Here is a 22,319-nt window from a genome sequence, read left to right on the forward strand (position 1 = left end):
CATATTGCTGTTAAGGGTTAAAGTCAGGATTTAAACCAGGGTCTGAAAGATTCCAACCAGGGTCTTTTAAAGATTCTTTTGACTACAGCAAGATGCCTCAGGGAATTGACTCCTTCTCAGAAGAAGGGCAGGTGAGGAGTAGAATTGGAAAGAAAAACATACGCAGAGCAAAGTATAGTAAGAGGGAAAGGATCAGCAAATTCTGAGGTTAACAGTGGCTCCCTGCCTGCTGGGGTGGAGGCCTTTGGGACCTGCCATGGGTTGTTTGAAACTCCATGGTGATGTTTATTGCTCTTTCCTAGCTTCTGTCCCTAAGTCTGCAGAGCATCTAGGCCACCAGGGAAGAGATTATTTGGGTCACATTCAGTATGGTTAGATGAAAACCCGGGGTTTAGTTGAAGTCAAGCAGCATCTCATCAGGATGGAACACATTTTCAGAAAGAAACAGACACATTTTTGGAAAGAGAGCCATAAAACCAGTATCTTTATAGCCTGTCCTATTTTCTGGTTAACTTCTAACATAAAAATTGGAGAGAGATTTTCAGGACAAAACTGTTTCCAATATACTAAGTTGATTTTTTTTTTTTTCTGGATTTTACCACCCTTATACTGTATCTGGGATCGTCTGCCTTTCTCCCCACAGTATGACTGAAGCTATTCTTGCACAAGTCATGGTGATCATAAAGTTGGGGTGGATACAGTTCCTCCATATGTATTCTGCACTACCCATACATCGCTTTCTCCTAACGACCATTAAGATCCTAAAACCAGAAAATAAGGACAAATGGAACTCAGTTGTCAGGGAGCTGACTTGGTTGTCAGCTCAGATGGATTATGCTCTGAAGTACCAAAGTGTCCTCAACTGTAATGTTGACTGGGAAGGCAGACCTATAGCCTGGACTTCCTGTCATGGTGGGGATCTTGTGACTTGTGGCCACCACAGGTTTTCTTGCAGGTTCTTTTTAACCATGCCTGCATTGTTTAAGAATAAAGACAGGTGGTATTTCTGGAAGCAGATGATTTCGAAGCTGAAACTCTGGCGTCATACCTGAAATTAATAGGGACTAGAAGCAGTGGGGGGCACATAGCATTCTGTGTGGTGGCGAGTCTTTCTCTGGCCCTTCTCCCACTAGCAAGCCAAGCTACAGCAGCAGATGGACCTGCAGAAGAACCACATTTTCCGTCTGACTCAAGGGCTGCAAGAAGCTCTAGATCGGGCTGATCTACTGAAGACGGAAAGAAGCGATCTGGAGTATCAGCTGGAAAACATTCAGGTGAGGGTGGGCAGAGGGAACCTGCCTAGGAGCATCTGCAGGGCTGTGTGTGGCTCAGTGCTGGAGCATGTGCTTAGCATCTCAGGGTTCTGGGTTGCACCCCCAGTGTGTGTGTGTGTGTGTGTGTGTATGTCCGCAGAGTCAGGATATGGTGGTGACCTGGTATTTTTATGTTGCATATGGTGAGCTTTTTTTTCAACATTTTAATTATGAATATTTTCAAACATTGAGAGAAAGTGTGAAGATTTCCATAGTGACCACCACCTGGATCCTACACTTAACCATTGACTTATTTTTTACTTTCTCATATATCTCTCCTTCTTTTTTTTTCCTTCCTCTGATAAAATTGGGACTACATAAATAAATTTTGTCCCATGTTCTTTGTGTTCAATTTTCCACATATTGTGTTCTAACAACTTGGCTTTTCATTTGACAGTGTACTTCTGTCTGGCTCTGAGGTCATCTTTGTTTTCATGGATTCTAGGTCCTCTACTCTCATGAAAAGGTGAAGATGGAAGGCACTATTTCTCAACAAACCAAACTCATTGATTTTCTGCAAGCCAAAATGGACCAACCTGCCAAAAAGAAAAAGGTGGGTCGAGTGTGCGGCAGCGGGAGTCGGCAGCCGGGCTCCACGTTCCTGACTTAGTGGATACCACTGTGATGCGTAACTGTGGGAACATAGGAGGAGAAAATGTGTTTTCTTGTTCTACTTTGGGTTGAAAAATAGGTTTTGAGAGGATTAGAATAGGCTTTATCAGAGGGTATCGTTGTCAAGTCTGACTTCATGTCCGTTGCCCCTTAAGTCGTAGTGCATTTCCGAGCTAAGGGAGCGGTTTCCCCTCCCACTTAGCTGGGGTGGGGTTCAGAGGACTTACAGGTAGGTCATACATGCAAAGCTCCAAACAGGTTCAAAGGTCCTCATGCAGGGCCGTAGACGGATCAGCAGCTCCCATGTATGGGATTCAGAGGGATTAGTACATCGTATATCTGGGACTCTAAATCAGTCCTTAGGTTACCCACATGGGACTCTAGGAAGGAATTACAAATGATCTGGTCCAGTGCTTTTAATCAGCTAATGAGGAGACTGAACCTCGGGGTTTGAAGTGAACCCTGGGGCTGAAGTGCCTAATGAACAGTTCTACCCTCCATCAGTACCACACATTCTTTTAAAATTAAAAACTGTGGACAGAAACCCCAACTATGGACAGGGTTATATGTAGGCACACATAGGAAGTAATTTTATTTTTATTTTATTTTTGCAGTGCTGGGGATTAAACCCAGGGCCTTGGACCCGCTAGGCAAGTGCTCTACCACTGAGCCACACCTCCATTTCCAGGAAGTAGTTTCTCCAGTTGAGGCTTTCCCAATACACTGAATCCCTCGTGCCAAGATTGGCCAAGGGTTCTTAGTTCCAGGTCTCGAGGAACTTATAGTTTCCTGCCAAAGGCCTCACGATAACATAGTGGCCGTGGCAGCACTTTTATAGCAAGGGGCCTGATGATGTGGAATGTCCAGGAGAAAGGTGTGGAAGACCGAAGCCAGTGTTTGTGTTCCTGGGGCCTCTTTACTGTGAGGGCGTGCACAGCATTCAGAGGCTACCTCCTACTTGGTTGGGTTTTCTTTTATATACTATGTGACTGTATGTTGCTATGCTTATGATATTTAATCTTTTTTATTTTAGCAGTGGATTGGTGTCTGGTTATGTCGCTTGGTGTAGTTAGGGTGTTTCCACCTATTATTTTTTTTAAGTTAATTTTGTCTCGGTTGCATTATTCTATTTTCCTTTTCTCTTCCCTGTGTAGTAAATGTTTCCATTTGCATTTTTAGTAACCCCCTTATTTTAACATCATTTTAACCTTCATTATTAAATTTTGCTTTCTTTTTAAAAACACCGCTCTGTGTGTCTTGTAACTAAGCATCATGAGACAAGTTCAAAGGCAAGAGTGACCTCTGAACCATCTCTCCTGGCTCCATGCTCCATCTCTCCTGGTTCCATTTTTTTTGAGGGGAAAAGACTCTCAGGAAATGACTCTCCTGTCTTGGGAATGCTAAAGGAAGAGGTGGTGGCAATTCAAGCATCTCTAACCCTCTTGGCGAAAACGTCCGCACCTCACTTTTTTTTCAGCCGACTGGAATGGGCTGATGCTCAACCTATCCCTTCCCCCTTCACATGCCATTTTTACTAAACACACTTACAGTGAGTATGTTCCTGGCCTTGGTGCTTTGCTCCTCCCGAGTCAGCTTTCCTTTAGCTAGCGTACAGTGCCAGTTTCCAGGAGTTAGGAGATATCTCTGTTTCCATTGCTAGGGTTTATTTAGTCGACGGAAAGAGGACCCTGCTTTGCCCACACAGGTTCCTCTGCAGTACAATGAGCTGAAGCTGGCCCTGGAGAAGGAAAAAGCTCGCTGTGCAGAGCTGGAGGAAGCCCTTCAGAAGACCCGCATTGAGCTCCGATCTGCCCGGGAGGAAGGTAGGGGCTCTCTCTACAAACTACTCCAGGCTGTGGACAAGGCAGAGGACTGGTCTCCATGAGATTGACCAAGAGTAGTTCACCACTTTTGTTTATGACCCACTTTTGTTTGTTTTCAGTCCCAAGTCTAAAAAATGTGTAGCCTCCTTGGTGTTGCCAAATTGGTATGAGTTATATCCATTGGTCGTGGGGCCTTGAAAGACAGCCCAGGGGCAGTCTGCTTAATCTGGTCCTCTTGGTGACTCAGCTAACCAGGGACACACTGGTCTCTCTACAGCTGCCCACCGCAAAGCCACGGACCACCCACATCCATCTACTCCAGCCACAGCGAGGCAGCAGATCGCCATGTCCGCCATTGTGCGGTCACCTGAGCACCAGCCCAGTGCCATGAGCCTGCTTGCCCCACCGTCTAGCCGCAGAAAGGAGTCTTCAACTCCAGAAGGTATATTCTTGTCTTAGTCTGTTTTCTGTTGCTATAACAAAATACCTGACACTGGGTAGTGAAGAAACGAAGTTTATTTGGCTCATAGTTCTGGAGGCTGGGAAGAGCAAGAGAATGACTCCAGCATCTGGTGAGGCCTTCCTGCTGCATTATAACATGGTGGCCAGACAGAGCAAGTGTGCTAGCTCAGGCCTCTCTTCCTCTTCTTGTAAACGAATGCCATTGTGGGAGCTCTAGCTTGGCCTCCTCTAACCTTAATGATCTCCCAAAGACCCCTCTTCAAATACCATCTTCATATGAATTTGAGGATTAAATTTCCAATGTAAGAACTTTTGGAAGACTCATTCAAACCATATCCATTCTTATGGGGCTATTGGAGTTGTGTGGAATTTTTAAAAAACCTTCTAAGAAGTGCAATTGTATGGTAAAAACCACAAGTAATTCAAGGGATAAAGAGTAAGATGTAAGTCTTCCCTTCCCCCCAAATCCCTTAACTGAGTCATCTGTTGCTTTCAATCATTATATTCTTCTAGCCATCGTTCATGCATGTAACTGTGTTGTATTAAGTCATGTCTCTTATATGAATATATTTAAATAATATGAGAAAATAAGAATATTTTTCTTAGATCCCCATCTTTTAAGTAAATGTCACAGCACATTATGCTATACACTGAAAAACACCTTTCAGATAAGTGTTACCATAGACACATATCAGGACCTGTGAACGTACTTTATTCTTTCAGAGGACGACACGGCCTTCCCTGGTGTGGGTGTAGATTCACCTATTAAGCCAGACCTCTCTTGTTGGGCATGTAGATTGTTTCCGATCTCCTGTTACACAGACACGCTGCAGAGAACACTACACCTCTGTGGATGTTGCGGCTATGGGTCACACTTGGGAAATGAGTCATTGGGTTAAAGGTCATGTGCATTTCAAGTGTTGATAGTTGTGCCAGTTTATATAGCTATTGGCAGGTAAGGAGTTTTCTTTGTGTACCTCAAGGTACTCTGTCCACCTAGAGATGGGAAGGACTTCTATAAAGGCCAAGGAAAGTGGTTTGGAAAGGCCTGGGGAGAACAGGGTAGAGTGGCGTAGCGTCGTGACATCGCCACCAAAGCCGCTTTGGGTGTAAATCTCCTTGGCGTTTCACTGTTGCTGTTGTTTCCCTTCAACCACGAGGTGATCGCTTCCTATGTTGACATAACACCTTAAATCAAAGAGCTTTGCTCTAGAAGTCCTCCAGATGGTGGTGGGAACACAGAGGAAGGAATCCTTGCTGGCTGTGGCGCACGCTGATACGCACCAGAGAGCAACTTCCCCGGAGGTGTGAGCACTGCCGTCACGTGGTGGCGCCTTCCCAGCTCCAGTGCAGCCCCGTTACCCTTCCTCATGACCTTCTGGGAGGAAGCGGGTGTCGGCGCAGAGAGCCCGCCTAAGTGGGCTCGGAAGTACGCGTCCAGCGCTCTTAAAATGAGAGATTCTTTAGTCCATAATAGTTACTTTTAAATTGGATCTTTCTCCCATATATTTATTGGTGCATTATAGTTGTACATAATGGTGAGATTCATTATTGCATATTCACACAATGTGACAGTATAATTTGGCCAGTATCATTCCCTAGGGTTTCCCCTTTCCCTTCCCTTCTCCCTCCCCCTTTAAACTGGATTTTGAAAAGCTCCAGATACATGATTTCATCTGAAAAACAAAGCCTTTATTAATATTTACAATTAATTTAAAAGTTTTTTTTTTTTTTAAATGTCCCCAAACATGTGCTATTGGATGGTCAATCTACTAGGAAATAAAACCTAAATAAAACCTGCCGGATACGGTGGTTCACACCTGTAATCCCAGTGGCTCTGGAAGTGAAATAGGAGGATCACAAGTTCAAAGCCAGCTTCAGCAACTTAGTGAGGCCCTAAGCAACTCAGAGAGACCTTGTCTCTAAATAAAACACAAAAAAGGACTGGGGATGTGGCTCAGTGGTTAAGTGGCACTGGGTTCAATACCCGGTACCAAAAAACAAACAAACAAAAAAAAACCAAAACCAAAATGCCTAGTGCCTGATACCCAGACGGTGGAGATTTGAAATTGATTCATAAAAATTTAGATGCATCTGTTTGTGTCAAAGTAGTTTGATAGTCTGTAACTAACATTCCAATTTTTTTAACAGCTTTATTGAAAAATAATTCACATAAATCATAATCCACACTTAAAAGTACAATTGAGTGTTTTTCAGTAAAATCATAGGGATGTGTAAGTTTCATCATACTTCATTTTTGAAGGTGTTTTACCCGCACTTCCTACACCCAAAGGAAAACAACCACTGAACTCAGAGGCTTCCCATTCCCATCCTGCCCAATTCTTCACAACCACTAATCTGCCTGCTGTCTCTGGATTTGCCCCTCTGGGTTTTCCTATCAGTGGAACCAAATCATATGCGGCCTTTTGTGTCTGGCTTCTTTCATGGAGTGTGACGTTTTTGAAGTTCACCCACATCGTAGCAGGTGTCCCTATGCCAGTTTCCTTTTAGACTTTGTGTATGGTAGTCCTTGGCGGGGGGACTGCATCTCGGTCGTCCCTTAATCATTGATGGGCCCTGGGTCATCTGTACTTTTGTTCTGGCACTGATTATGCTGGTGCGGACGTGTGTTTCCAGTTCTCCTGGGTGTGCACTAGGAGAGGAGTTGCTGGGTCAGACTGTAACTCTCTCCTGCACTTGCTGAGGGCCTGCCAGACCCGGGTCCATAGTGGCTGCACCATTTCATGCTCCCGCTGGCCATGTACAAGGGCTCCAATTTTTCCACATCCTTACCAGCTCTCGTTTTCCATTTTTGGATCCTAGATGTCCTTAGTGATTGTGAAGTACATCTCATGGTGGCTTCGATTTGCATTTCCCTAATGGCTATGATGTTGAGTATCTTTTCATGTGCTTATTGGCCATTTATTTATCCACCTTGGGGAGATATCTATTCAGATCCTTGACCCAATTTTTAATTGAGCTGTCTTTTTATTATTGAGTTGTGAGAGTTCTTTGTGTATTCGAGACACAAGTCCACAATCAGATATGATTTGCAAATATTTTTTCCTCATTTTGTGGGTTGACTCCTCACTTTCATTTGCACTACTCTGATGATTTAAAAATTTTTTTTCCATCAGAATTTAGCCGGCGTCTTAAGGAGCGCATGCACCACAATATTCCTCACCGATTTAACGTAGGACTGAACATGCGAGCCACAAAGTGTGCTGTGTGTCTGGATACTGTGCACTTCGGACGCCAGGCATCCAAATGTCTCGGTAAGAGCTGTGGTCGTGCATCTGCAGTGGGGTCTGTTTCTCCATCTGAGGAACCCATCAGATGAGGTGACATTTTCCTAAATTCCTCATCATATGCTGCCTTCTTTTCTCAGCTTCTCATTTCAGTGGGAGGACAGTATTTTTCCCCATTAAAGCAGTGATTTCATATGTGCCTTCAGCTCATGACTCCTGCTCCTGACCTCTGTCAGTGTCCGGCCCTGTTTTGCCAGGCTCCTAGCTCCCACTGAACCATGGGGACGCATCCTCTACACACCTGTTTGTGGGCAGCCTGGATCGAAGCCAGGAAAACTGGGTTGAGAGCATGTGACTCTCGTTTTCTGCCTCTGCAGAGGCCTGGCACTGGGGAAGGCTCACAGACGACCTGGCTGGGTGGAGAGACTCTGAGCCCGGCGAGCGTGTTCTCAGGCTGTTCACTGCTCTCCCGCAGAATGTCAGGTGATGTGTCACCCCAAGTGCTCCACGTGTTTGCCAGCTACCTGCGGCCTGCCCGCCGAGTACGCCACACACTTCACCGAGGCCTTCTGCCGTGACAAAATGAACTCCCCGGGTCTCCAGACCAAGGACCCCAGCAGCAGCCTGCACCTGGAGGGGTGGATGAAGGTGCCCAGGTACTGTCACAGGGTGCTGGGGATCCTTTGGTGTCAGCGTGAAGGCCACAGTCACTCCCATTCTGATGTCTTCTAGGGAAGCATCTTTTCTGGGGTCCCCTCCTCTGGCTCTTCCAGACTGATTCTTCTGAGTGCGAGCATTTCCCTTTTCTACCTTTCTTTTCTTAGGAATAACAAACGAGGCCAGCAAGGCTGGGACAGGAAGTACATTGTCCTGGAGGGATCCAAAGTCCTCATTTATGACAACGAAGCCAGAGAAGGTAAATTAGTAATTGAGGGGACTGCGCTGCGCGGGCTAGCCCAGGTCTCCCAGCGTCGGCGTGAAGGCTTTGTTTGGACTGCCTCGCGAGCCTTCTACGCTCTCCCATTTTTGAAAATTAAAAGCCAAATGACTTCTCTAAAGGTTATTGGTGCGATACTCACATCTATAGGTCTTCCCCCTGAAGAGCCCGCAGGGTGCTGCCCTGAAGATTCCACCTGCTAATGCACCTTCAGAGACCTTCCGCCTCAGTCAACTAACCCATAAATCCGCATCGTCATCAGAAATTTGACTGTACCCCTCATCTGACACACTTTATTTTTTTTATCTTCCCTCTCTGCCTCCTCTGCACACCTCCCCCTCTCTGTTCTCGTGCGCCTCTCTTCACACGCGTACCCTGTCTCTGTCCCCTCTCGCTCTCTTCTCTCTCTCCCCTTGTTCTCGTGCCTGTTCTTTTGTTTTTCTTTCTGCCCCTTCCTCTTTGCACCAAGCTGGACAGAGGCCGGTGGAAGAATTTGAGCTGTGCCTTCCCGACGGGGACGTGTCTATTCACGGTGCCGTTGGTGCTTCCGAACTCGCGAGTACAGCCAAAGCAGGTGAGGCAGCCTCGGGACCCTGCCTCGGAGGTGGAGCGGGCGTGGCAGATCACAGGGGCAGGAGGGGAGCTCCGAGGGGCGGCTCTGCCAAGGAAGCCACCTTCCTCAGCTGGCCTGTCTTTGTGGTGGTGGGGACTCGTGTCCCAGGGCCACCCCTGGCGGCAGGAATGGGGGAAATCCACACCAGTCCTGTGCTCTGTGCAATCTCCTAGATGTCCCATACGTTCTGAAGATGGAGTCTCACCCGCACACCACCTGCTGGCCCGGGAGGACCCTCTACCTGTTAGCCCCCAGCTTTCCTGACAAACAGCGCTGGGTCACCGCCTTAGAATCAGTTGTCGCAGGTGGGAGAGTTTCTAGGGAGAAGGCAGAAGCCGATGCTGTGAGTACAAACGTGGGTGCGGAGCTTTCTTTTGTAGAGTGGGCTGGCCTTCGGTACCGATCTTAGTCTGGGTCCCCTGGGCTGTCCCACTGGGGAGCGACAGCACTAGGCTGTCCTGACCAGCAGTTCTGTGGCAGCGAGGTGCCGCTCCAAGGCAGGAATGGAGCATCGCGAGCCCTCTGGTTGCAGCCTGTGGAAGGGGAGGCAGCGGCTACTCGGCAGTACAGACGCCGTGCCCGTATGGGAAACCTCTGCTGTTTACTCTGATGAGTTCCTTTGGCTTAAAGGCTTGAGTTATAAGCACTCTGGCCACGAATCAGCACGACAAGCTGCCGACAGCCGTGTCTACTTCAGGAAGGCTCTTACTAACCTTCCCAGCTGCTCCCGCAGTATTTGCAGAATGGGCAGATCTGAAGTCCTCCTTACCCTTGAGATGTTAGAGACGTGGGTGTGCCTTGATTGGCCTCACTCCCCCTAGAATGTTCCACGATGCAAACAATGCTCATTGCTCATTGGTGTTTGCTCCACTCAAGACCCAACAGCTCTTTTCAGACATTTAGCTCCTGATAAACACTTCAAGGGTTTGCAGTTGGAAAATTCTTAACCATGAGCCTCCTGGAAAGAGCTGTGCTCGCTGGGCAGGCCTGTTTTTGTGAACTGTTCTGTTACACATGTGAGCCTATCACTGAGATCCACGTTGATATGTGTACAATAGGCCCGTGACTGTGTTTCCTACGAGCTTCTGCCAGTGTGGGTTCAGGTAAAGAGATTCAGGGGCTGGTTGGCTTGCTGCTGACCCCGCTGTCCTTGCACTTTTGCTGCAGCCTTGGGTGTAGGGGAGGTAAGGAGCCTTCCATGTGGCTTGTTAACCTTTTACAAGTGAAATCTGTGTAGCTTCAGCTTATTTTCTATTCCACAGTAGCTCTGTGTCTACAGCACTCACTTCTGTGTCCAAGCCAAGTTATAACTCTGACGCTAATTAACAACCACCCAGGGACACCAGTAATATCTGCATCTTGCCTTTGGAGCTCAGATAGAAATATGGGGCAAGAGGCTGGGGACGTGGCTCTGTGGCGGGGTGCTTCCTAGCCTGTGCGAGGCCCTGGGTGCTATCCCGAGCAGCAAAAACCAACAACAGAAAGGGGTGGGGACTAGGGGAAAAAGTGTTTTCTGAGCTTGACTTTAAACTTCTCTTTTTCTTTTCTTTCACATATGAAAAGAAATTGCTTGGAAACTCCCTGCTGAAACTGGAAGGTGATGACCGGCTGGACATGAACTGCACACTGCCCTTCAGTGACCAGGTGACATATTTTTGGGCACTGTCTGGCTACAGCCACACACTGTTGAGAAAGAGAGGACGAGTAGGCTCTGAGGCTCTTCTGCTTTGAGACTGTCATGGTGACATGACTGCTTACTTTCTGCCTTTGGACTTCTGTCCTCACAGGTGGTGTTGGTGGGCACCGAGGAAGGGCTGTATGCACTGAATGTCTTGAAAAACTCCTTAACCCACGTCCCAGGTATTGGAGCAGTCTTCCAAATTTACATCATCAAGGACCTGGAGAAGCTACTCATGATAGCAGGTGTGAGATCAAGGACGTAGCCCTTTACTTTGAAGGGAAACAACTTGAGAGTCAGATTTTAGGTTTGTGAGGCACAAAGGCAGGCCCTCCTGGTAGAAGGTTGAAGCAGCATTGGCTCTTTCCTCCTAAGAGATTTCAAGCTGATGGACCCTCTTTGCCCACATTTGGTTCCCTTTTGGTGTCCAGTTGAGCACAGTGGACACCCTCAAAGAACATTTCACCTATATAATGAACATTTCATTATGCCTATTGAAGAATGCTTATATTAGTCAGCTTTTCATTACTGTAATGAATCACCTGAGATAGGCTACTAATGAAGAAAAGAGGTTTACCTAGCTCATAGTTCTGGAAGTTCAAAGTACAAACAGCATAGCACTGACTGGGTGAGGCCACCCCTTGTCTGCATCACCTCATGGGTAGAGAGCATAGTGGGAGGGCTTGCAGGAGCAAACAGACTACCTTTCCACACAGAAGAGCTGGGTGGGGCCAGGCTTACCTCTTTTATAACAACCCTCTGCAGAACTCGAGGGGTCTCCTAAGAGCTACCTTCTGAGGGTATGTCCCCTGTGACCTAACAACCTCCTACAGGGTCTCACCTCTTAAAGGTTCCACAGCACTTTCCAACAGTGCTACCCTCAGGACCAAGACTCCAATCACATGAATTCTTGGGGGCTCCCCAAAGCATGTCTAAACTGTGGCAAGTACCAAGCCTCAAAGACTCATCAAAGTCAAGCTCCTTGTTCCGATTGCATCAGTAGCACAGTGGACCTGGGCCACTTCCTGCTACTCATGAACTCTATGTGATTACTTCCTGATCTTTCTTATGTCTGTGAACGCTCATAGACCTTTCATCTAGATTCACCATGTGTTAACTTTTTTTGTGGTCCTGGGGACTGAACCCAGGAAAGTTTTACCACTAAGCTACCTCCTAAGCCCTTTTTTATTTTTATTTTTATTTTATTTTGAGGCAGTGTCTTTCCAAGTTTCTGAGAGTCTTGCAAAGTTGCTGAGGCTGGCCTCGAACTTGCAATCCTCTTGCCTCAGCCTCCCGAGTTACTGGGATTACAGGGGTGCACCTCTGCACCTGGCTTCCACTTACTAACATTTTGTAGTTTTCTCTCTTCCTCCATATGCATGTGCCCTAAGAGCAAGGGCATTTTTCACATGACCATAGTGCAATTTGTTTTTTATTTCTTTCTTGGCAATGTTTTTCTGTTTTGTTGTTGTTGTTTGCTTGTTTTAAGGAAAAACAGTAAGTTATTGGCTCAGTGTTCAAAACATCCATAGTTAGGTCTTCTTTTAGGTGTGACTGGGACCAGGGACTGAAGTAACATGGCCAGGGACTGGCCTTTCTGGAACTTGGAGCTCTGTTCCTTCCTTCCCTCTTTGCCTGTCGCCTTCCTCCATTGCTGCTTTCCTTCCTGATGTATTGTTGAGTAGTTTTAGGTTCACAGCAAAACTGGGGGAAGGTACAGAGATTTGACATGAGCCCGCCTCAGCCTCCCCCATCATCAGGACTACACTGCCCTTTCTCTGGCTTTTGACAAGCATACACTGGTATGTAGCATATGAAATAGTTTCACATGGTATGATTTTTTTTTGCCTTTAGAAAATTTAACCCTTGCATTTGTCGGACACATTGCCCACGGTCAGATTTTACCTGTGGCTCCAATGTTTTTTATAGTATCCCCCCACCCCCCGCAAAAAAAAAAAAAAAAAAAAAAAAATCATGGTTCGACCCAAGGTTGAACACATTGCATTTAACCCGTCTATCTGGAACAGTTCCCATCCTTCTGTTTGTCTTTTGTGACGTTGACATACTTGAATTGTCTCATCCTGCTGTTTTACTGGATGTCTCCTGCTGCTGCCTGACAGTCTTCCTTTACTTTACCAGAGAACATGTTCGAAAGCTCAACCTTCCTTCAACCTTATGTCTGCAGAATGTTCCCCTTAGATTCTGGACTAAAAGGCCGAATGTTTTCATCTGAGATCTAAAACAGGCCTAAAATGTGTTGAGCATCCCTAATTCAAACATCTGGACCTTTTTGAGTGCCAACAAGGTGCCGCAGGTGGGCAGTTCCACCTGCCCTCATGTGACAGGTCACAGTCAGATTGCAGAAGCACTTGAAGTGTGGTATAGAATCATCTTCCGGCCATGTGTATAAAGTATCTACGGACATAGATGAGTTTTGTGTCTAGACTTGGGTCCCATGTCCAGGTATCTCAGTCCGCTGATGTAAATATTCTGAAATCGGAGGCAGTTTGGATGAGGGGTGTTCAGATGTGTGGGTGTGTGGACATCTGCCGCTGCTCTCTGGGGCTAGACTGGGCCTCCCTCCCGCCCTCACCGCTGCCTTCACACTGACAGAGGTGCCCCTTTCCCTCAGGAGAAGAGCGGGCCCTGTGTCTGGTGGACGTGAAGAAGGTGAAGCAGTCCCTGGCCCAGTCGCACCTTCCTGCCCAGCCAGACGTCTCGCCCAGCGTCTTCGAGGCTGTGAAGGGCTGCCACTTGTTTGCTGCTGGCAAGGTTAGCTCTCCTCACCTCCCCGGGCGGGACGTCCCTGAGGTCGGCACAGCCGCCTCCCACAGAGCTCGTCGGCTGGACCTCGGAAGTCACGAGTCCCAGACTCAGTTGAATTTCTGTTACTTCCTTTGGGCCTGTGAAATAATCTGGGTAGCCATGAAATCCGCACAGGTTTTAATCTGAAAGAAACACAAGAGTAAAATGAACAAAACTAAAAGGATGATGATCCATGATTTTAAAAAGTGTATGTGGATGAGCCTTTTTGTTTTTAAGAAAAAAAAAAAAAATCCTAACATAGAACTCCATGTCTGAACTGGATGGAAAGATATTTTGTTACTACAAATTTACAGATTCTAATTTGTGACATTTAGACACTCATTCCTCAGTATGTGTGGGGGATTGGTTCCAGGACCCCTCCCAACATACCAAAATCCAAGGACACTTAAGTCCTTTCTATTGTGTAGAATGGACTGTTTGCACATATGACCTGCGTACATTCTCCCACGTTCGTGAAATCATCTCTAGTTGTTTATAATACCTAATACGATGTAAATGCTATCTAAATAGTTATTCTGTATTGTTTAGCAAATAATGATTTTTGGAACCAGCGGCAGGTTTTTTCTTGCTGAATATTTTTAGTCTGTCAGTTGAATGAGCAGATTTGGATCCTGTGGACACAATTGTGTGCCATGAAATCAGTTCCCCAGAACTCAAGTCAATTGTCTTGTAATTTCTGGTATATTGAAATTTGGCACGTAAATACATTTGTTTGCCTCTTCCTTTAAATTTGTTTTTTTGTGATCTGGGGCTGTGACTCAGTGGTAGAGCACTTGCCTAACATGTATGGGGTTTAATTCCCAGCCTCACACACACACACACACAAATAAATAAATGTGTTTGTTTCATTAAAAAGTTAAGAACCTTGTGGGTAGATCCGACCTCCGTACTGGATTCGATAAAGTCTGGATCAAGCGTGCAGCACTGCTGGAGCCCTGCTGTTGGAAACCACTTCCCCTCGCTCCAGAAACAGCTCTCTGGCTGAGATGGCCACTCAGAGGACATTTACTGAGCACACCCTCTGTGCATGACCACGTCCTCTGAGACTTTAGCCAGGGAGGGGAGCTTTTCCACCCCTGCTATTACTTCTGCTAGGCCTTGTATTTCACTGTGTTAACCTGTACACGGGAGAAGCTTTGCACTCCACTGAGTGAGCGCCTCTAGCATGGGCTTTCTTTATTGGTCATTAATTTTTGCCTTTGTCTTTGATTTTTTTTCCTTCAGCTTTCCCTGACTTTCTTTTATTATTCTTTTTTCTAATTTCTTTTAAACTTATTAACTTTTCAGGGTATTTTTCTAATATAACCATTTTAGGGCTGTGTATTTCCCTCTAACTCCTAGTTTAGTTGCAGTCTGTAAATTTTGATATTGTAAGTTTTTATTATTGTTCTGCATGTTTAAAAATCTCTCCTGTGCATGATGAGTTACTTAAAAATGTGCATATTAGTTTCCAAAATTTCATTTTTTAAAATTATAAATTATGTTTATTATATGGTTTGAAATACTAAAAAAAAGTATGAGACATAAACATGTGATAAAGCCAAATGATGTAATAAACATCCCTGAGCCCACTATCCAAACCAAGAAACAGAATATTACTAACAATTTCCATTTTCCTACCTGTTCCTCCTCTATTCTTTCCTTTCCCTGCCCAATGGCTAATCTTCATTTCAGGACAGTTTGAGTAATGGCAAAGATCTGGTTGTAGGGGGTGAAAAGGGGAGGATTCGACTGTTCTAGAACAAAGGGAGTTTTGGTGGGGAATTCTGTAGGTGCAGACCTCAGCTAAGAGCTTTTTCATTTATACTGGGATTGTCTTGAAATTCTTGTAGCAGTTTCTACTACCTTTCCTCTCCCTTCCCTTGTCCTGTCTTGTCCCCCTTCTCTCAGGGAAAGATTGTCAGAAGAATCTGTCTCTAGCCAAAGGCACATACGTGCAAAACGTGTGTGCGTCAGTTGGATCCCGAGGCCTTCTCTGGATCCCAGCTACAGTAGTAGTTTTCAACCAGCAGACGTTTGGTAATGTCAGAAGACAGTGTTGATTGTCACAACTGGAGGGTGCTGTGGGCATCTAGTGGGTCCAGACCCTGATGCTGCCCATCATCTTGCAAGAGGCAGGACACCCCTCCCCCACCACAAAGAACAAGCTGGTCCAAATTGTCAGAAGGTCTGAGGTTGAGAGACCCTTACCTAGTTTTGCTGCAGAGCCGGGATTCGCATTAGTGACTTTTTCTTTCTTTCTTTCCCCTTTGGCTTTGCAGATTGAGAACGGGCTCTGCATCTGTGCAGCCATGCCCAGCAAAGTTGTCATCCTCCGCTACAATGAAAACCTCAGCAAGTACTGCATTCGGAAGGTGAGTCGTGGGCCTGCCCGAGGAGCCCGTGGGGAGTGCGCTGGGTCGGGAGCAGAGTATCTCTGGTCCCTTCCATTCTGCCACCATTTAGCCTAGGATCACCTCCCTAGAGAGTGAGACCCTTCCCTCCTGGAAGAGCCCAGAGCTGCTAGTAGCTGCGGTTGATAGTTTAGTTTGTGGGTTTGAAGCCCCGACTGGCACCAGGGACTGAGCTGGCCATCCCGCACATTGCAGGACAGTTCTTTAGTTTTCGGGTAGGACAGCTGGAGCTGGGAGACAACCTAAGTTATGAAGTCAAGACCACACCTGAAGTTCAGTTTCCCTACCCTTTAACTGTATCACTGTTTCCCAGTTTCCTCATCCCTAGTAGGTGGCCAGTACTCGGTGGTGGTGATAATGCTGGCAGGAAGACAGATCATTGCTGGTTTATGATTCCTGGCCACCATTTAGAATGCCTGATTTTTTTGTTGTCAGAATCAGTCTAAAAACAAATAAAAATAACTAGGAAGCAAACAACTAAGGTAGGAATGCAGTAATCACGAAGATAGGAAGTATGTAGGTAACAGAGGTTCCTGTTAGAAACTTAGAAGCCAGCAGACGGAAGGAAACTAAAGTCACTTCCCAACCACCCCTGTTAATAGCTGTGTAGTTTTCCAGTATTTTTCTCTCTCATAAGAACATATTATTAAAATTCTACCTTTTCATTGAAATGACCCTTTTTTGTTTGCAGTTTGACTTTCTTTTCCAACAAAAGCCTGGGGTTGTGTAGAACATCAGGGGAAATGTAGCAAACGAACCCCTGACCGTCCTGAAAGGCATGGAAGGTTCTGGCGGTGACTGTCTGTCAGCAGGGCTTGGTTAGTGCTGGAGGCAGAAGCAACCGCAGTGGGTCGGGCTGTCCTGATCTCCTGCCCTTGTCTGCCCTCTGCCTCAGGAGATAGAGACCTCGGAGCCCTGCAGCTGCATCCACTTCACCAATTACAGCATCCTCATTGGAACCAACAAATTCTACGAAATCGACATGAAGCAGTACACGCTTGAGGGTAGGGCCGCGTCCCCCAACGCGCCCCCTGGTGAGAGTCGGGGGCCCTCCTGAAGCCCTCTTCCCATCTGCCTTTACAGAATTCCTGGACAAGAATGACCACTCCCTGGCCCCCGCTGTGTTCGCTTCCTCTTCCAACAGCTTCCCTGTCTCCATCGTGCAGGTGAACGGGGCAGGGCAGCGAGAGGAGTACCTGCTGTGCTTCCACGGTGCGTCTGTCCGCTGCTCCTGTGGGTGTGGGCGCGGGTCAGCCGGGTTGGGGCAGCAGGTCCTGCTGAGAGTGGGCAACGTTGGTCCAGCAGCTCGGGGCCTCTGGGGCCTCACTCCCCCAGGGCACACCCCTCACATCCTCTGCGGAGCAGGCTGCCCCTTCTTCTCAGTCCCTCGCTCTTTCTTTCCCTTTCCTTTCTCTTCTCCTGTGCCCCCCACCTCAATATTTTTTTAAAAACCATTTAAAAGGCCCTGACTCCCTTCGGGTCTCTCCCCCACTTCCTCCTTGATCTCTGCACTCCCTCCCTGTCTCTCTTCCACTTTCCCTCCAGCCTTTCTTTTCCTACCCCTTCCTCTCTTTCGCTTGATCCCTCTTTCTTTAATAAAACTGAATAAATTAAAGATATTTTTAAAGTGGTGCTGGGATTGAACCCAAGACCTTGTGCATGCAAGGCAAGCACTTTACCAGCTGAGCTATATCCCCAGCCCAAATTAAAGACATTTTAATGAAAATGTATCCTCATTTTAAACTCATTTTTAATAAAACAGGAGCTGGCCCAGCAGGGGTCTTCAGGTTCTCTCAGTTCAGCTGAGTCTGGCCACTGGTCCCTGGGCTCTGTTCCTCATTCCTGTGTCGTGGTTCTTGTCACTAACATCCCCCATACCTCTGATGCTGATGCCCCATGCTCTTGACAGAATTTGGGGTGTTCGTGGATTCTTACGGAAGACGTAGCCGCACAGACGATCTCAAGTGGAGCCGCTTACCATTGGCCTTTGGTGCGTGGTGCGTGGTTTGGGGGGGCTTCTCTATTGCCAGCAGTTGGTGTTCTGGGAAAGAATTGCAGGTGGAATTCTTTTCGCCTTAAGGACTGTGTTCATGGATGTCGTTAGACATTGAGTGCCATGAATACTAGTCACCTAATGGGTGTGCATGGAGGAAGATTCTGAGGCTTACTGAAATTGCCTAAGCCAGCTCCACCAGGCCACAGGCCAGCCTGGCAAAATATTTGTTAGGCTCTCATGATAGAAAGAAGACCATTCCTGTGGATTTATTTAAGTCATTTCCAAGCACTCTAGTGTCGCATGGTATAGCCAAACACCTGCCAGTATAACCAGTTCTAATTAGGCAGAGTGGTTAAGCCATGCCCATACTGTATGTAAGCATAAACAGCACTGTGATGAACGTCCTTGAACAAATATTTGTACACTTATCAAATAGTGTCCCTTGATCATGGGTCCCCAGAAGTAGAGCTTCTGAGTCAAAGAGTAAACACCCACATACGTGCACTTATGTCCACGCACATCTGGTGTGAATTTTCTGGAATACCATTTGGCTAAAATCCCCTGTGAGGCCACTTTGTCTATCTATTGCTGCATAACAAGCCATTCCCGAACGCGGTGACTGAAAGCAGCACCTTGTCGGTGCTCCTGAGTCTGGTCTGGCTGGCACTTGAGCTCCGTGTGTTCTCAGCAGGGGCGCTGGGGCAGCTAGAAAGCTGGAAACAGTCGCACACACACGTGGGGAGCTCAGTGGGGCTGGCGGCTGGAGGCCTGGGTTCCTCTCCAGGGGGGCCTCGTCTCCACCTCCTCTGTGTTCTGGTTAAAGGGGCCCCAGGGCCAGTGCACATTCAAGGCAAGGAAACTGCATGGGGAGCTGCGAGGTCTGACAGGAGTCCGACACCAGCCTGGTTTGCCAGCAGGGATGACAGTGGCCATCAGCAGTGCCTGTCATGCCCTCTCCAGTGTCAGTGATACTACAGACGACTTAATATGGGGGAGACTGTCAACACCAGAAGTACCTAATCAGCCAAGTGCAGTCTTTTCCTATTTAAATTTTTGACCATGTGTACAGTTAATTTAAATAGGTATACAATGGAAAGTCTCTTCCCATTTCCTGCATTCTCTCTACTCTACTGAAGGAAAAAAATGGATTTCTTATATTTTCAGTGCCTTTTGCAAATAACCTCATAATAATATAGATTCTTATCCCCACCTTTATAAAATTTTATTTTTGTGTGTGTGGTGCTAGGGATTAAAAACTCAGGGCCTTATGCATGCCAGCCAAGCACTCAGCCACTGAACTACACCTCCAGACCCCTACCATTTTTTTAAATCAGTAAGATAGCACATTTTACACATTTTGCTAAACTTGGCTTTACGCACTGAGCAGCGTACCTTAGGGATTCTTCCTTATCGTACAGGGAAAGCTCCCTGGGGTGTTTGTGGCTGTACAGGATTCCAGGCTCACCAGGACGGATTTAACAGACACCCCAGAACGTGCACTTTGTTTCTCATGTTCTGCTGTAACAACCAACACGGGGCGCGGGGTCGCGATGGCTGCGGAAGCGTGGGAGGCCAGACTCCCCTGCGGGAATGCTAGATGGGAGGGGGCCTTACAGCCGGCTGGGCTCTGATTTTCCCCTCTTTGAACCCTTTGCCTTGCTCGTCCTCCACGGCGGCCATGCAGCCTACAGAGAACCCTATCTGTTTGTGACCCACTTCAACTCACTCGAAGTCATTGAGATCCAGGCACGCTCCTCGCTGGGGTAAGCCTTGCTCCGTGCTTCGAGAACCCTGCAGGGGCAGGGTGTCGGGGTGGGGCGGCTGTTTCTTCCTACCCTCCAGCAATAGAGCACCCTGCGGTGACTGTCAACTCTCATCTGGAACTCCGCAGGACCCCCGCCCGAGCCTATCTGGAAATCCCGAACCCACGCTACCTGGGCCCTGCGATTTCCTCCGGAGCAATCTACCTGGCCTCCTCATATCAGGATAAATTGAGGGTCATATGCTGCAAAGGAAACCTCGTGAAGGAGTCCGGCACCGACCACCACCGGGTCCCCTCCACCTCCCGCAGGTAACGGGCCCCCCTCCTCCTTACTGGGGCTAACTGCTGCTCTCAGAAGCAGAAGGAAATCTTGCTAAACTGGTGGAATCTTGCTAAATCTGCTCTGTCCTCAAGCACTAACCACTCATCTCTTAGAGGTCTGTGGCCTGGAAATACCCAGGCCTTTATAAGCATCAGGAGACTCGTGAAAGGACTGCTTGACAAAGTGAAAGAACCAACCCAGCTTCCTCCGCTGCGGGTCTGCACCACACTCCGCTGGGTGGTAGGCCCACAGATGCTCTGCAGTGCTGGGTGCTGGCCGTGTGGAGGAGGGGCCGTGGGGAATCAGCCAGGTGTGGCCCCTCTGAAGGGCTCAAAGCCTGGAGGGAGAGAGGTGGGAGCGGTCAGGGGCTCACAGAATAGGCCCAGGCTCTGATGGGGTGGTTTAAGCACTAGGGAGCTCAGGAGGACCCTGCAGCCTGGACTTGGGGGCCAGTGAGAATTTCCTGGAAGGAGCGAGGCTGCGGGTGGTAGACAGGGAGGCAGTGAGAGGGCACTGGCAGGAGGGAAGGTGTGCCATAGAGGTGGAGGCCAGAGGTGTGAGGCCATGAGAGCGGGCCCGGGGTTTCCAGCCTCCACGGCAGCCTCCACAGAATGCAAGAGCTTCCAAACATGATCAGACTAGTATTCGTCTAAGATTTCATTTAAATTTTTTTACACTAATTTTTGAATTGTTGATCCAATCCAGGGTATAGAATTCAAAGGATTGAGAAAGCACAGAGATCTCCTGGCTCTGCCATGCCTCTCTACTCTCCCCAGCCCCCACCACCTCGGTCCCCACCCAGGAAGGAACCAATGTTCTAAGTTCCCACTTAGAAATATCTTGTGTGTATCCAAGCATACGTGTGTACGGTTCTCTGTTTTAAATAACACTGTGTATCAGTCTGTTTTCTGTTGTTGTGATGAAGCACCCAGTACTGGTTGGCTTATACAGAAAAGCGGCTTGCAGTTCTGGTCCAAGTTTGAGGGCCCTCCCAGAGGCTCCACCTCTGTATACTGTAGTTGAATTATGTTTCTACCCTCTTAATACCTCCCAACAGGGATGAAATTTCCACACATGAACCCTTGGGGACACTCATAAACCACAGCCAAACCACAGCACATTCTTTTCCCCCCCTTCTTTCTTATTCTTTCCTTTTTAGTTTTTGGTACCAGGGATTGAACCTGGGGGTGCTTTATCACTGAGCTACAGCCCAGCCCTTTTCATGTTGAGATATGGTCTTGCTAAATTGCTGAGGCTGGCCTCAAACTTAAGATCCTCCTGCCTCAGCCCCAAAGTCACTGGGAAATGCAGGCATGGGCCACCGTGCCTGGCTTCCATAGCACATTCTTTTTTGAGACTTCACATATCAAGATCAGCCTTTTGAAGTGTGTAGTCCAGTGGTTTGAAATCCACTCACAGATGTGCACAGCCCTCACTATATTCTAAATATTTAAAATATTTTTATCACCCCAAAAGAAACCTCGTTTCCTCCAGCTGGTATGGTTGTCCTGGGCACCTGCCTTGTTTGAGAACTGCTGGGCTTTTCTTTTTTTGTTCTTCTTTTCCTTTTTCTTCCGGTGCTGGGGATGGAACTCGGGCAGCAGCTCTATCCCAGCTGCACGCAGCCCTTTTGACTTCTTCTTTTGAAACAGGTGTCACCACCATGGCCAGCTGGCACAGGGCTTTTCTTCCTGGGTCCGCTGAGGCCAGTCAAATAAAGATAAGCCCTGGGATTGTGTCTTTTCCAGGGAGTGGCCAGACGGGTCAGGTAGGGACAGTTTTCTGAGGATGGGGCTTTGGGGGAGCTGTAACTTGATCTGCTTCCTCACTAACTGCTGGACCCGAGTTTCACAGTTTCAGCGTGTGGCTTCAAGACTGGGTGTCAGCTGTACCATGTGGAGAGAGGGGGCACGGGGATAGGGCAAGTCCAAAGGTCACACTGCCTGCGGTTCTTACTGAGACCTCGTTGTTTTCTTGCTAAACTCTTCATACTCTTTCTTTTCTTTTGAAATATTTTTAGTTGTAGATGGACTCAATACCTTTATTTAATTGATTTATTTCTATGTGGTGCTGAGGATGGAACCCAGTGCCTCACACGAGCTAGGCAAGCGCTCTGCCACTGAGTCAGGACCCCAGCCCCTCATACGTGTTTGGTCAGTGTGGCTTTGTCTGTCTGGAGTAAGTGCTGGGGATCCACCCCGGGGCCTCCACCACTGAGCCACATTCCTGCCCTTCACCAGCGTAGTTTTAGCCCAGGAACTTGCCAAACAACCGGAAGCGATGATAAAAACGAGGTGCTTCCTGACCCCTCTGGCTTGATCCTACCTCCAGAGT

General features: G+C 47.5%; 1 protein-coding gene across 10 annotated transcripts in view; it reads left to right on the top strand.

The window, feature by feature from the left end:
• The window catches only part of Cit (citron rho-interacting serine/threonine kinase), a 156,201-nt gene that overhangs the window by 128,349 nt on the left and 5,533 nt on the right, over positions 1-22,319 (top strand). For 6 of the 10 annotated variants that reach the window (XM_047560000.1, XM_047560001.1, XM_047560005.1 and 3 more), the window contains 19 exons: positions 1,134-1,274; positions 1,759-1,866; positions 3,586-3,748; positions 4,026-4,190; positions 7,348-7,485; positions 7,934-8,114; positions 8,283-8,374; positions 8,865-8,969; positions 9,182-9,351; positions 10,067-10,111; positions 10,572-10,652; positions 10,796-10,931; positions 13,319-13,458; positions 15,774-15,866; positions 16,801-16,909; positions 16,989-17,117; positions 17,815-17,895; positions 19,586-19,664; positions 19,793-19,972. In XM_047560000.1, the coding sequence (XP_047415956.1) occupies positions 1,134-1,274; positions 1,759-1,866; positions 3,586-3,748; positions 4,026-4,190; positions 7,348-7,485; positions 7,934-8,114; positions 8,283-8,374; positions 8,865-8,969; positions 9,182-9,351; positions 10,067-10,111; positions 10,572-10,652; positions 10,796-10,931; positions 13,319-13,458; positions 15,774-15,866; positions 16,801-16,909; positions 16,989-17,117; positions 17,815-17,895; positions 19,586-19,664; positions 19,793-19,972 (2,336 nt within the window). The remainder of the gene's footprint in view (positions 1-1,133; positions 1,275-1,758; positions 1,867-3,585; positions 3,749-4,025; positions 4,191-7,347; positions 7,486-7,933; positions 8,115-8,282; positions 8,375-8,864; positions 8,970-9,181; positions 9,352-10,066; positions 10,112-10,571; positions 10,653-10,795; positions 10,932-13,318; positions 13,459-15,773; positions 15,867-16,800; positions 16,910-16,988; positions 17,118-17,814; positions 17,896-19,585; positions 19,665-19,792; positions 19,973-22,319) is intronic. The other 4 variants (XM_047560003.1, XM_047560008.1, XM_047560002.1 and 1 more) reach the window with 3 other exon arrangements.

Source organism: Sciurus carolinensis, chromosome 8 (genome assembly GCF_902686445.1).
Source record: "Sciurus carolinensis chromosome 8, mSciCar1.2, whole genome shotgun sequence".
NCBI lineage: Eukaryota > Metazoa > Chordata > Mammalia > Rodentia > Sciuridae > Sciurus > Sciurus carolinensis.